The 13,730-nt window shown below is 38.2% G+C and overlaps 1 protein-coding gene across 11 annotated transcripts in view; it reads left to right on the top strand.

The window, feature by feature from the left end:
- Positions 1-114: 114 nt before the first annotated feature.
- LMO3 (LIM domain only 3) overlaps positions 115-13,730 on the top strand; it is a 55,907-nt gene continuing 42,291 nt past the window's right edge. Inside the window, exons 1-4 of one of the 11 annotated variants that reach the window (XM_035706981.2) lie at positions 1,136-1,428; positions 2,151-2,217; positions 4,930-5,099; positions 7,388-7,601. In XM_035706981.2, the coding sequence (XP_035562874.1) occupies positions 5,024-5,099; positions 7,388-7,601 (290 nt within the window). In that variant the 5' untranslated portion in view covers positions 1,136-1,428; positions 2,151-2,217; positions 4,930-5,023. Of the gene's footprint in view, positions 303-1,135; positions 1,495-1,540; positions 2,218-2,377; positions 2,527-3,245; positions 3,407-4,929; positions 5,100-7,387; positions 7,602-13,730 lie in introns of those variants that run through there. The other 10 variants (XM_035706983.2, XM_025455225.3, XM_025455222.3 and 7 more) reach the window with 10 other exon arrangements.

Raw genomic sequence — 13,730 nt, forward strand, 5'->3', positions numbered from 1 at the left:
CCCACACATACTTCTCCCTCCCTCCCTCTTTTCTTCTTCTCAGTGCATTGGCTGAGAGAGCGCGCACGAGAGACACACACACACACACACACACACACACACACACACTCTGGGGTGTTTTCAGAGTGGCTCACGCAGAGAAGTGGGGTAGAACAGCGGGAGCTGTGCGGATGGGTGAGGTGCATGTGTGCCTGCTTAGACGGGCCAGAAAAGCCAAACTTAAGAAATCTGCCTATGTACAGAACAAATCAACTGAAGGGGTTCTTATTAATCCGCCGTCTGTGACTTTCGTTATTTTTCAGGTTAGTTCTGAGTTTTCTTGCCTTTTAAAGGGAGAGGAAAACAAACTACATACTATTTTACTATGAGCTTTTAAAAAAGGGAAGGGATAAAAAAAATAAGTTTTTAGTGCTGTGTCATTTTCCTAATGAAGAGTTGCATAATTTGGCCTGAATGTACATGGGGAGGGGATGCTTTGATTTTTTTTTTTTTTTTAACGGGAACTACATTAAAACTGTTGGTGCTGAGAATAAAAGTTTTTTGGAGTTCAACAGTTGAATCTTTTTTGGCACTTAAAATATTTCAGCCAGTGTCACTCAGATTTGGACTATTTTTAAACTTGACCTTTGACAGGGCTTTATAAAATCTGGTGGGGATGCTATGAGAATTACTTAAAAAAGAGAGGATGACTTTGAAGTCTGAAAACTTAGGGGGAAAGCTACCAGTGGTCTGTACAGGTGTAAAGTTAAGAGGAGCAGAGATTGGGGAGAACAGAACCAACTTCAATTTTAAAAAAGAAAAAAAAAAGAAAGAAAAAAAAAAAAAACCCCACCCTGTGAAGGCCTCTAAAATAAGCCTAAGAAGACAGGGCAGATATAGTGAAGAAACTCCATGGTTCCGACCAAGTTAGTTGGGAAAACATGTTTCTTGTGCTCTTGGGTGTTTTTCATGTGAACTTTAATTTGTAAGGAATTCAAGTAATTGCAAAAAGTCTGTCAGTGGGGGTGGGATGGGGTTCAGTATTGGTTAATAGGAAACAAGTTCACAGTTTGGTACTTGGACCACTGGAGGAAGGGAGGAAGGGACTAGCCTGCCCCGGCCCCAGCTCCCCAGCTCGTGTGCCAGAACTGCCCTGCTGAGAGGCCACTTTGGAGAGTTCATTAATGCAAGTCAGAGACCCGGCCGCTGCTGCCACCCCCAAGACATTTCTTAAAGAGGAGGGTGGTGTGTTTTTCCAGCGTGTTCTAGTAGCAGTTTGATTCTCTCGCTTTATTTTAATTTCCATAATTGGTAGCTTCCGAAATGGCTTTGGAAGGCAGTTTGCTTTTAAATGCGGCCACCTATTCCAAAATGCCCCGGTTATTTTAGGAATCCGATCCTCTTCCTCCAGAGCTCTCTCGCAGGACTTCTTTTGGACGGGTCCAGGAGGTAGGGTCTTCTCCATTCCACTCCTGCAGAGGTCACTTTTCGTGCGCGGGGTCGTCCCCAGCGTTTGTGAGTAGCATATGCATGTGGCTGTGCTGACTGCACTCGCAGGCTTGTAAATTTTCACCCTGGGAAATTAGCAACAAAGCCCGATCTGTCTCGTGGCTGCTTTGCACTTTCCGAGGGCGGCTGTACTTGACTGAGCTGCAGAACAGGCACACGAGAGAGAGAGAGAGAGAGAGAGAGAGAGAGAGAGAGAGAGAGAGGAGAGCGAGCGAGAGAGGGAGGGAGAGAAGGAAAGGAGAGAAGAGGGGAGGGGTGGGGGCGAGAGGTAAATAGTCTTAAATCGGAAGGGAGCTGCTTCTCTGTGGTCTTGACAAGCGCTGCCTGGGCTCCGCCGGCTCAGTAATAACTGAGTGACCTTTTCTTTGGCTGTATTATGTCTGGCTGGGAAGGGATTGCATTTTGCAGCTGAGAGCCGCGGCTTCCTCCAGCTCGGCTCCTCGCGTGCTGCTGGGGTAAGTTGTCTTGAGCCAGGACGGAGAGAGACAGCCTCGGACTGCAGTTGCCTAAAAGGAGGACACCTGTGGCTCAGATGCGGTCAACACCATTACTTGGCGGATCCTTGAGGACCTCATTATTTTAAACTTAAAAAAAAATAGAGATTCCCTCCCCCTCTTTTTTTTTTTTTTTTCAAACAATGCTTCTTTTTGACCTTTCCCAAGGAGAAGCACTACAAAGCAGCCACTGTGCTTTCTGAACCGCCTCCCCCTGTATCGCTTAATTGAGAAGGTAAGTGCGGCAACTGTGTACACACGCGTCGGCTTATTTGTGGTGTGTGTGTCTGCGGGTGCGCGCGTGCGTGTGCGGATGTGGGTATTTTTTTTTTTTTTCTTCCTTCCCCAGCCTCTCCTAATGAGGCATAAACTGGAGCTGCAGCCCGGCTCCGCACTGCAACTTTCACTCGGGCTGCAGCTCTGCTGAGACGGTTTTGTTTAAATCATGTGAGGCTTCATTATTTTTATGATGAGACATGAAATAGATGCAGGCTGAAGATGTGGATGGAAGGAGGGAGAGCGGCTGCGGCGCGGAATGTCTCAAGTACGACTCGAGTGGATAATAGTCAAAGTTCAGGATGAGCCGCAGCCTCCCCACACCCCTGACTCCCGGGGAGAGAGGGGCAGGGAGAGTTGGGAATCAGGAGAGGTTCGCTCCGGCCTGGCCCGCAGCGAGGGAATTCAGCGCTCGGTGGGTTCCGGACCCACTCTCTGTACTTGCTGGAATTCACAGCCCCCCTCCCCCAAGAGTTGGAATTGCAATCTTTTGGTTCTTGTCGACACTTCTGCCTCCCCTCACTTTTCCGCGATAAGACAGTGTTGTTCCCGAGAGATGGAAAAGTGACTATTTGCAGGGGGAGGGGGGATGGGGGGGAGAGAGGTTCCCTGGAACAAGGTGCCTATGTTCTACTAGGTTGAGATTCAAACTGATGCAGCACGTTTTTACGGGGGGCTACCCAGATTGCTGTTAGGAAACACAAGTCAGATTTATGGTCTTTTTCATATTGAACATGATATGCTATGCTAACGCTGCATGTGACAGTTTAATCAAATCCATTTGTTACCACGAAGCTAAAAGGGGCCGCTGGGATTTTAGGATTACGGGCAGAGTTAGGGAAGCATGTGGCTTTGTCATTCGCCATCATTTTGCACACTGCCACACTGCGAGGGGCTCTGTGTGTGCGCTCTGTCTCGTCTGGCCGCCCTCATCCCTTCCCCCACCCCCTGCCGCCGCTCCGACCCGCTCCCAAAGTGGCTTCACAATAGTCGGTCCTCGGCGGTGTAGGCTGCGCACCAGGTCCACACTTGAGCCAGATCCAGGAAGACCCCCTTCCACTTCTACCTTGGGCTTGGTGCTCAATGCGAAGCTGCTGCGACTCAGGCACGCCTAAGTCAACTCATGCAGAAAAAGGAGAAAAGTTTTGGTAAGGTTACAATCTATCATAGATGCACTCTGCCGGCGCTCGGCACTCTTAGCTGCTCAAAAGCTTTCCTGCTCTTCTGCTGCTTTTGTGTCTTTAAAAAAAAAAAAAGATCCAAAATATTATTGTTGTAACTGCTTTGAAAGACTGCTGCTTAAACCAATTAATCTTGCTAGGTGCAACAAATACTGCTACATTCTTTGCAAATCATCCCTGTGTGGCTGCAAAGACACAACCACAAAAGGCTAGAGCATAAACTCCGCAAGGGATTCTTTGTTAGAGTGTATGTATGTTTCTTATTTATTTATTATTATTATTATTATTATTTATTATTATTATTATTATTTTTTGCATGTGAGCTGCATCAAAATTGAACTCAGTCTTGCAAATCTCTTGTTGGCCTTTGCCAAGCACTAGCACTTTGCTGCCATGGTAACTGTAATTAAACTGATAAGAGTGGAAAAATGTCAGTATCTCTGAGCCTTGCAGCTGCATTGGAGAAAAAGGGAATCAAATTGGTTCCCAGCTCCATTGCTCAAAAAGGGGAGGGGGCGGTGGAAGGATGGGGAGGGGGTTGGGAGTTGAAGGGGCAGAACAGAGTTAAGCAGCTCCAGCGCCTGAGATCTGGGGACATCTATTTGCATTGTTGTCCCTTAGGGGGCTGCAGCCTGTAGGGATGCTCTGGGCCAGTGAACAGAGAGAAACAAGCTTTTAGGCCCAATCCAGTTCTCCAATCGGGTCTGGGGGTTGGGGAGAGGATGAAGATGGGCAGGAGGAGAGAAAATCTTTTGTTTGGTACCTCTTGGCAATCGAATGGCCACGTTGGCCAAATTCTTTTAATCTGTGTCACTGCTCCCAGCTGCAGAACCTGCATTCCCGTTTTAGCATCTTCCTGAGGCACCTCATCTCTGCCAACCCCCTTTATGTATTCCCTCTTCCTGTTCCTTCTCCCAGATTGTTCTCTCTGAATCTTTCGACAGGCACAAAATGTTTTCCATTCACTATGTGCAGTTCGTCCAAAAATATAAAAGACTGTGTCTAAGTGCTGCAAATCTTTGATTATGATTATTTTTTTTAAACCCCTGTGTGTTGTGGAGTTGTGGTTACTTTGTTGTGTTAACTACTGAAGCTGAGACTGCGCGGATGAATGGCACAGAACAAGGAAACATAATGGAGGCAATCAACCGTTAGGCCGCCTCACAATGCAATCCAGGCAATTAAAAGCTCACCAGAGTTTAAATGAAATGGTTCTACTTATTTCTGCACACCACACTGCACAGGCTATTATTTATGTCTTTTTTTTAATTATGATTTCCCTTAAACTGTCAAATAACTCAGGATGGCAGGGTCTCAGAGGCAATAAGAATTTCCCTCTGAACAATTTACATGCCAATCTAAAACTAGTTATGAGTCCTGATGTGCTATGAGCAACTTGTGAAATGTTTCTCAGCTCCCAACGCATGACTCTACCCAGTGGTGCTCTTCTGGATGGGGAGGGGGTGCTGCTGATGCTTTGTGCCTTTTAGGTACGTGGCAACGTGGCGACTCCTAAATAGTTCTTTTTCTACGACTGTTAACTTGCATCGTATTGAAAGCGATTTCCTCTCCGAGAGAAATGTGATGATGTTCTCTAAAAGAAGGTACCAGGCTGGAGTGCAAAATATCAAACTCCTTCAAGCCCAAGGCCAAACAGAATGTAAGAGTTTCAAATATTAATTGGCCTCTGAGTGCTAAATTAAAATGTCAACACAACAAAAACATTTTGTGAAGACAAGCAGGGTAGTGTTACTTGTGCCAAATGTTGGTATTCCCTGTCTTGGTTGCAAAGGGTTTTGAATAGAGATAGCTGACCTTATACGCTTGATGATGGTAACTCAACTAAAGGAAATGTAGCTGGGCTGCAACTGAAAAGGAATTTTTAGATTTTTCTCAGCTTTGTGCTGTGAAAAAATAAGAGCCTGATAAATTGGCTAATTAGAAGAGCCCCTCATATCTCTTGATGTTTTCAATAACGAAATACAGAATGTCACTTAGTAAATCAAAATTTCCCCCCTCCCCCCAGGTATATGGTTAAGAGGCACTTGGAGATGTTCTGTACTGTAATTAATGGGATTTATTCCTTGTGGAACCTTGCTGGAAGACGGTAACTAGTTGTGATCAAAGAAACTTCATTTGTTAGAAGTTCTAGAGAGTGAGATTTAGCAAAGCTATCAAGGGTTATGATTAATCTACACTAGACCCTTAGCTCCTTCAAAGAAAAGGAACAGAAAGCAGACTGTAGGAATACCACCTGCTCGTCGGTACAAATCCAGCTGCTAGTCTGCAGCTCTGACTACCACGGCTATGCATATCATGCAGAAAGAACAGCCACCCTGCTCTCTTCCCCGCCATTCCCTATGCCAGTACTCTACCAGAGAAGTTATTTTCTAATGGAAGTTCAACATCATAACGATACGTGCAATCGGTGTATTATTTGTAGCTAGAAAAGTTTTTCACCTCTGATGGTACAGTGCCTGAGTGTCTCTTATCTGTGTGATTAAAAAAAGAAAAAAAGCCTGTGAAGGTAATGGAGGCAAAGCCTTCATCAGAAGGCATCAGAGGAAACGAAAGGAGGTTAAGCTACTTTGGAGTAGGAAATATAAGATCATAGCTTGGCATTTCTCTTCTTGAAACTGTTTCAAGTGCATCCACATTTGGTGTTTTATATAGTTTAAAACTTTATGAGTAGGAGAGGAAGCATCCTATAGTAGCAGGATCTCTGAAGAAGACCACCAAGTCTAGTACTTCACTGTCGTTCAGTTTTGAGCAAGTCCTTATACTCTCTTAGGCCTCTAGCACAATTTGTAAAATGAGGGAGTTAGGAATCGATGATGTCTACAGTATTTTGTAGTGCTTAGGATGAGTTATTTGATTAATATGAAGTTCCGAATAGTTGGTCCAGCTCTTTTTTTTTTTTTTTTTAAGCTGGGTGTTGGACACTTAGGAAAGAAGAAACTCAAAAGGGAATAGCCTTTCATTGAAAAAATTCCAGTCAAGTTGTAAAACCTACAGAACCCAGCTAGACTCCTTATTTATGATGGAGCTATGTCTCTAAAATACATAAACGTCCTGCGTCTAGTGCACTATGTATATACATGCACATAATATATTTATGTACATATGTTTATGTAATTTATATATATTTAGATGTTACCTTCTGTTGTTTCTTCTTTCCCTTATAAAATAAATAAGTGCATGTTTATGGTAATAAATTAATCCTGTACTTTAGTTTTATATAAAAGCAGTAGTATACGGTGAGGTAATCTGCCGTTGACTGACGTTTGTGAGTATAGATTCATTTTAAAAATTTTAATGTAAGGAATAATTTGAAATATCAAGAGCACAGAAGGAAGGATTTGGATGCAAACAAGCAATATAGTATTGGTGAGCTTTTGGAATGACTGTACCGTGTGTTTAACTATAAACATCCCCACTGCTAAGTCAGGTTAGTGTAATCCCAGAAGGGTGCACTCTCCTTCCACTGTCAAGCACATATCAAGTGAATTTCCAGCCAGTAAAGAAAAACTCATTTTTGACTCTCATAGACTGTACATGGACTAGTTTGTTAAATAGCTTTCTTTAAAATTGTTAGCCACTTCCTCACATTTTCTTCCCAAAGGAACCACTCTAGATAGAGAATGGGGAACACTACCGAATTATTTGACGCTATTTAGCTTGGTGTATATAACGTCTGCTTACCCTGTACAACATGAATGCATTATTTTCCCCCACTTTGTAGATGTGACTTTATAAATGATTTAATAAGGACTTTATAACGTTTGAGCCTTTTGTTTCCAAAATTTAGTTTGATTCTGGTATGGCCCTACAAAAGAAAGTCTAAGGCTCCTGGACAAAAAGCAGTATTAAATATGAAACTTGTCTTTTGACATCTTGTGATTCTTCCTTGTAGTCCCAGCTCCCTTTTTTGTTTTTGTCTTCCTTTAGGTATACAAATGCTCTCAGTCCAGCCAGACACCAAGCCGAAAGGTTGTGCTGGCTGCAACCGAAAGATCAAGGACCGGTATCTTCTAAAGGCACTGGACAAATACTGGCATGAAGACTGCCTGAAGTGTGCCTGCTGTGACTGTCGTTTGGGAGAGGTGGGCTCCACCCTGTACACTAAAGCTAATCTTATCCTTTGTCGCAGAGACTATCTGAGGTAGGAATTATCCTTGCACACCAGTGATGACTGGATTCCTTTTAAAGTACTTTTTGTAAGTGTATTTTTTGGGGTTTCATTTCCTTATTAGCAGCTTATATTCCTGAAAGCTGTTGACCTGTCAGCCTTCAAAGTGTTGTCAGGTGCCTCATATGCAAATTCTTGCTTAAGTAATGGCCAATAAAACATCACATCTAAAGTGTTTCCATTTGGCCAGCCTGGATGCTATGCTCAGACTTAGAAATAGGCTATTCCACTGCCCATGTTGAAACCACCAGTTCTGAGCAAGGATGTATTTGGTGGAAATCAGCATAGAAGTGTACCATACTGACATAGAAGTACCATACGGACAAGGTAGGCTGAGCTCGACACAGGGGTTATTCAGCTGTCTTCCAGTTTCTGATCTGTCAAAGAAAGTCAGTTTGAAATTAGCTGGTATGTATTTGCATCGTTATGATACAGTTTTGAAAACTTTCTCCAAGTGTGAATACATCCCCCCACCCTCAGCGGCATTCCCAGTGAGCATCACAGAGATATCACTGAGCATTAACAGCCTCAGACTTGCCAGTAGCATTATAGAAATGAACACAGTAAAGATCTCCATCATTATGGGAAAATGATAGCCACTCTCTAAACTGTAAACATCTGAACAGTTTGAGGACCATTCACATGTTCTTGCTTAAAAAGCCATGAGGCTCACTCAGCCTGTTTCCCAGCATTTAGCACTCAACACATGAACTTCTATTTAAGAAAAATTATTTTGCTTTTCAGGGAACTTTGTGACTTGATTCAGCTGCAAATTACATATATTAATAAAGTAGGACCTATCAAATTAGAGAAATGATATATGGCATCATTTGGGTTTTCATATTTGATACAATTAATCACTTTTCTAGTCTGACATTAAGCGATTTATTTTGAATTTTTTTCCTTTATGACACAAAATTTATCAATCAGCCATAGCTCCTTAACCATCTTGGCCATTTGGGGAAGTGTTTTCTAGGGAATTTGGTACTTCAGTGTATGCAATTCAGTTATTTTTGGTCTTATTATTTTAATCTTTATATACAAAAATATATCATTTGCTTAGTAGTGGTTTAAAAGGGTGAATCCAGTACTGTTTATCAGATTCTGCTCTTTCCCCCTCTTAGAACTGCCTCATCTGACAGCCTCCAGGCTAATTATGACCACTTGTTACTACTTCTCTGTGTTCCAAGGGCACAAAATACATGCAAGGTGCCAACAATGGGAAGTGACTCTATAGCCAGAATCTCCCTTATCGTGGTGGCACAACTAATCAGAATTAACTTATTCCGTGAATTCTCTTAGAACTTCGGTCTTTGAACTTTTTCTTTGAAATAAAATTTTTTTCCTCTGCTCATTGTGAATTAGAGCCTCATTTCCACATAAAGCGTTTGCATTTGCTTTCAGTGATTTAATAACGCTTCCTAGTTTTGCTTTATCTCTCCTAACCAATAATCATGGCTTTTGGACTCTTTTTTTGACTTTTACATTTGTTTACAACTGCAGTGTCTCAAGTGGGTTTATGTAACAACAATTCCAAAACAAGTTTCTATAGTCTGAGCAAGATTAAGGTGTTCTAATAAGCAATAAAAATAAAAATTAACTGAGATTTAAAGAGAGGTGGTTGAAATAGCTGGATTTTGAAGATTTATAATTTGCCAGTGAAATAACCTGTATTTTGAGTTAAACTGTTTTTGCAGTTGTTAAAATAGTAGCAGACACAGAAAGAAACCTTAGACTTGTTTTGTGTTATTCTTTATGGTAATAAAAATATGATGTTAAACTGCCATTTGATAGTTTCCATTTAAGTGTTTTGTTGAAAGGGATTTATCAAAATAGCTTCCATATCAGAAATGTTTGTCTTTCTCTAGGATAGATGATATTTTGTGACTTAATTTCTAATAGGCTCAAACTTTTAATGTTTGTTAACTTGTTAAAAAAAACCATACTCTTTCGAATAAAACTCTGGTCCTGATTGCCAATATTTTCATTTCTCAGAGTATAATTTCCTCTTAAATTGGTCATAACCACATTAATGGCCAGTTGTTATGTTAACAGCCTAAGGATTGTTAACATTTCAAGCTAAGTTGTTAACAGCAAGCTTATTCCTTATTTAAACTGAAGGTTTGTTGTATATAATGTGACTTCTTTGGCAAGGAGTAATTTGTCAATACTTAAAAATTGTAGAAGTGAAACGGGTGATTGGTATGTGTATAAAACACTGTGTTATGTGTTACAGATTATGCTGCAGATGTGGTTTGTAGTTTTATGTAAGAAGTGTGTATCTCAATGAAATTGTGTAGATGTTCAGCAGCATATGTCTCTTATTGGATATTTAAAATAGTTAATTCCGTTATGTCAGATAGACAAATATAATTAGGAAAACTTTATTTACAAATTAATTTATTTGAATGGTATAGTCATTCAAAAATGTTTATTGGATGCCTGTTGTGTGAGAAGTATAATTTTAGGTAATAGATGAATTTGAGAAAAATAAAAATATACCTCAAATTGTTACTAATTATTTATTAACTACACAAAATCTGTAATATCAGTAAGCAAGTAATATTTTGTGACTGTCTTTCCGAGCTTGAAAATAATTTTTCTCATTTCCCTCAGTTCACATTTCCTTTCTGTATTTTGCACAGTCAATGCTTAACCATTTAAATACTATTCTCAAGTGGTTTTGTTTTGTTTTTGGTATTTGGATAGTATGTAATTTCTTTGAGGTGACCAAACAAGCTGTAAATAACTTACAGGTTTGTATTTCTCTGTCTAAATCAGTAGGCATCTAAGTAAGAATATGGAAAATGATAAAGAAAAAATAGTTTTATCTGTACTGGTAAATTATTAATTGTAGGTATTATCTTGGACCAAACAATTTTTTCGTATCTAAAGAAGAGTGAAATATTTTTTGCCAATTGTACTTAGCTTCCTAATTCTCCTTCAAAAAAGAAAACAAAAAACACTTCTAATTCTGAACAATGAGTATTGAAGTTATAACATTTTATTTTGTGTTACTTTGGGTAACGAAAGTGATGACATGTTTTTTCAAGGTCTTTGAATAATGAACACAAGAATTTCAGAGGATATTTTCTTAGAGTTATAGAAACTATTATTGTGGTAAATATGATTTCGCTTAGACTTTTTTCCTTCTTTGTGGCACAATTAGCTATATTTAAGAAAAGGAAAAATGATTCTACCGTTTATATACTGAATCTCAGATCTTAACTATTCATTTTCCCTAACGGGGCTGGAATACCATCTTTTATTTTTCTGTAGAATATGCAATGCAGATATCTGATGAGAGAGAATTTGCCAGTTTGTAGGATTGTTCTCTGCCTTTGGAAATTCATTACATAAAGGAACAGAAGGATTGACTTTTGAAACTTTCTCTATTTTAACATGCTTTCTGATATTATCTATGAAGCTAATCTGCCCATCAATATATATAAGCCAAGACCTTGAAATGTATATGTTAAAAAAATGTATCCAATGCATTTGTAACTTTTTTATTTTTATAATTCAACTTATGACAAATTAGGGAAGCATCTTTATACCTTGAACTAGAATGCCCAAAGTAGATTAAAAATTCTTGTGTAAATACAGCAGAGTTTTAGTAATGATGTTTACAGAACTCTAGTCACTACTAATTTATCTGTCATCCTTGTTCCAGTTTGGAAAATGTGAAAAGAGTAGTTAACATATAATCGGAGTTTTAGAATTAAAATTTTGTGACAAGTGTTAAAAAGTCAGAACCAGGAGAAATAACAAACTACTTTTCAACTTGGAGGCAGTAAAGAATACAAGAATTTACCACTTGAGAGTGGGAAATTTTTCCTTTTTTTTTTTTTTTGTTAAACCTATAACTTATTACGTATATATTTTAAGCATCAAGTCACTGTAGGCTAGATCTTGTATCTCTGAATGGGGGTCTCACCAGAAAATGTATTCAAAGCCGTTAGCTGTGATGTATAGCATGGAAGCTGCTTATAGCTCTTCCTATATGAGCAGCCAAAAAAGCCTTATATAAAATCTAATGTAATTTGCTATTTTTATATCTCAGAATGATTTGTTTAAATTAAACTGCTGGGAGAGAACGATGCTTCATGTGCCACCATAGTTGCCAATTAAGAAAAAGGATTTGAAACTGTTATGCTGACTACAAATTTTGCATGCTTTAATATAATCATATAATAACTTTCATACTGAAAATTAAAAGTAAATGCTACATAGAGTATTAATCTGGCTCTAACTTTATTCCACACTAATCAAATCTGGTGCTTCTAAATTTTTATATAAGGTTAAATTTATACTAGTACATAATTACAACCTTAAAAGTAAACACAAATGTATTGTTTATATTATTCTATCTGATAATTCATTGAATAGATACTTTTTGGTGTTGAATAAATACTCTTCGTCCTTCATTGTCTTCTTTTCAATATAGACAGTTGAAATGATTTCCTCAGAAATCATTGCAACTTTATTATTTGAAAAATCACTTTATTGTTATAAATGCTGAAAATGTAAACTTTTATATAGAATTAAACTCTTCCCAAATGAACTTTTTTTCCCTACAAGCTTCATTTGAGTTCTCTTAACATTTCATTGTAATAATAATTTTCATCATTTTTAATTTGTTACCTAACCTTAGATTATGAAATATTTTAGCATATGTGTATATATTAGACTCTGCTAAAAAATAGTGTTACGTTCCTTGTAAATGATCTTTCCTTATTCATAGCTTTATAAGAAGTTGTAATTTTAAGTCCATTTTTTTGTCTTTCATAGGAAAGCATTATTGAGTTTTAGTTCAAACATTTTAGACTGCATACTATTCAAGAACCGGCACAAATCAGGAGTGATAATTTTGTTTTGTCCAATACTTTGAGAGAGTGCCCCTCATTTTAGGAAAGATTGGTGGGCTTTCTAAGCAACAGCCCTTTTGCAGCAATCTCTGTTAAAAATATTTCATCTACATATAGAATTTCTCATCTATAAATTTATCCACAATATCTCTCTATCATTATTCTGTAATGCATCCATTTTCAGTGAATGAGTATTTAACAGAATGAATTATTTTGGTTTTGTGACTCTTGTTTTGGCTTGTTTTATAGATGAGATATTTTCACTGAAAATACTTCCCTCCAGAATATTGAAAATAAGAAAAAACTTCACACTGTTTCTATATTTTTACTGTTTTTTAAAAAATCTTTTTATATAGCTTGGAATACTTCAGTCAGGATAGTTTTTACACATAAGATGGATAAGTTAGACATACCTGACTTAGCAGAAAAATATTCTGTTTCTACAAGTATATTTAGGATTAAATGCATCTGGAAGAACTACATTTGAGAATTGCTAAAATTGCTTATTTGGCACTTTAAAATACATAGAACTCTGGGAAAGAATCTCTATTTTTGGTTGCTTTTAGAGTATATCAAAGTAAGCCAGGACTTCATTTATAAACTCACCATTAACTTCCATTAAGTGACTAATAATAAATTTTAATGTTGTGTTTTGACTGCATAAACATAATTTATTAAGGAATCTCATTTTAAAAACATGCTGAAAGTGGTAATTTTGTAAATGGTTTTGATGAATATATGCATTGTAGAAATGTATTATGTAGTTCAGTTTTTTGCCTCACATAAAAATTATATATCCTAAAAGAATTGCACCAACCTTAAGCAACCATTATATTTTCCTTCATTACCCTGTGAGGCATTGAAATCTTCTTTTTGCATTTGGTTTGAAAACATTTTCCTATTCCTATGAGAATGGCTTCTGTTACTCAAAATTATATACCGCAACCTCATCCTGTCTTCCAAAAAAAAAATTAACTCACAGTTCTCACTTTAATCAGCATAAGAATTATAAATGCAGGACAAGATCTTGAAACCAAGGAAAGCAAAAATGAATACAGCAATATTCTTTCTGTTCAATTGACCAGATATTTTTTAAACAACATTTGTATTAGCCACGTTTCTCCAAAAAGGCATTTTTCTTTCATTTTAATATTTATTGGCTTATATAAGTGATTGTTCCTACAGAGAAGCTGAATTTCCCCGTTAAGCATTAAAGAGGTGTAGGTATGTATAT

The sequence above is a fragment of the Canis lupus genome, chromosome 27 (genome assembly GCF_003254725.2).
Source record: "Canis lupus dingo isolate Sandy chromosome 27, ASM325472v2, whole genome shotgun sequence".
Taxonomy (NCBI): Eukaryota; Metazoa; Chordata; class Mammalia; order Carnivora; family Canidae; genus Canis; species Canis lupus.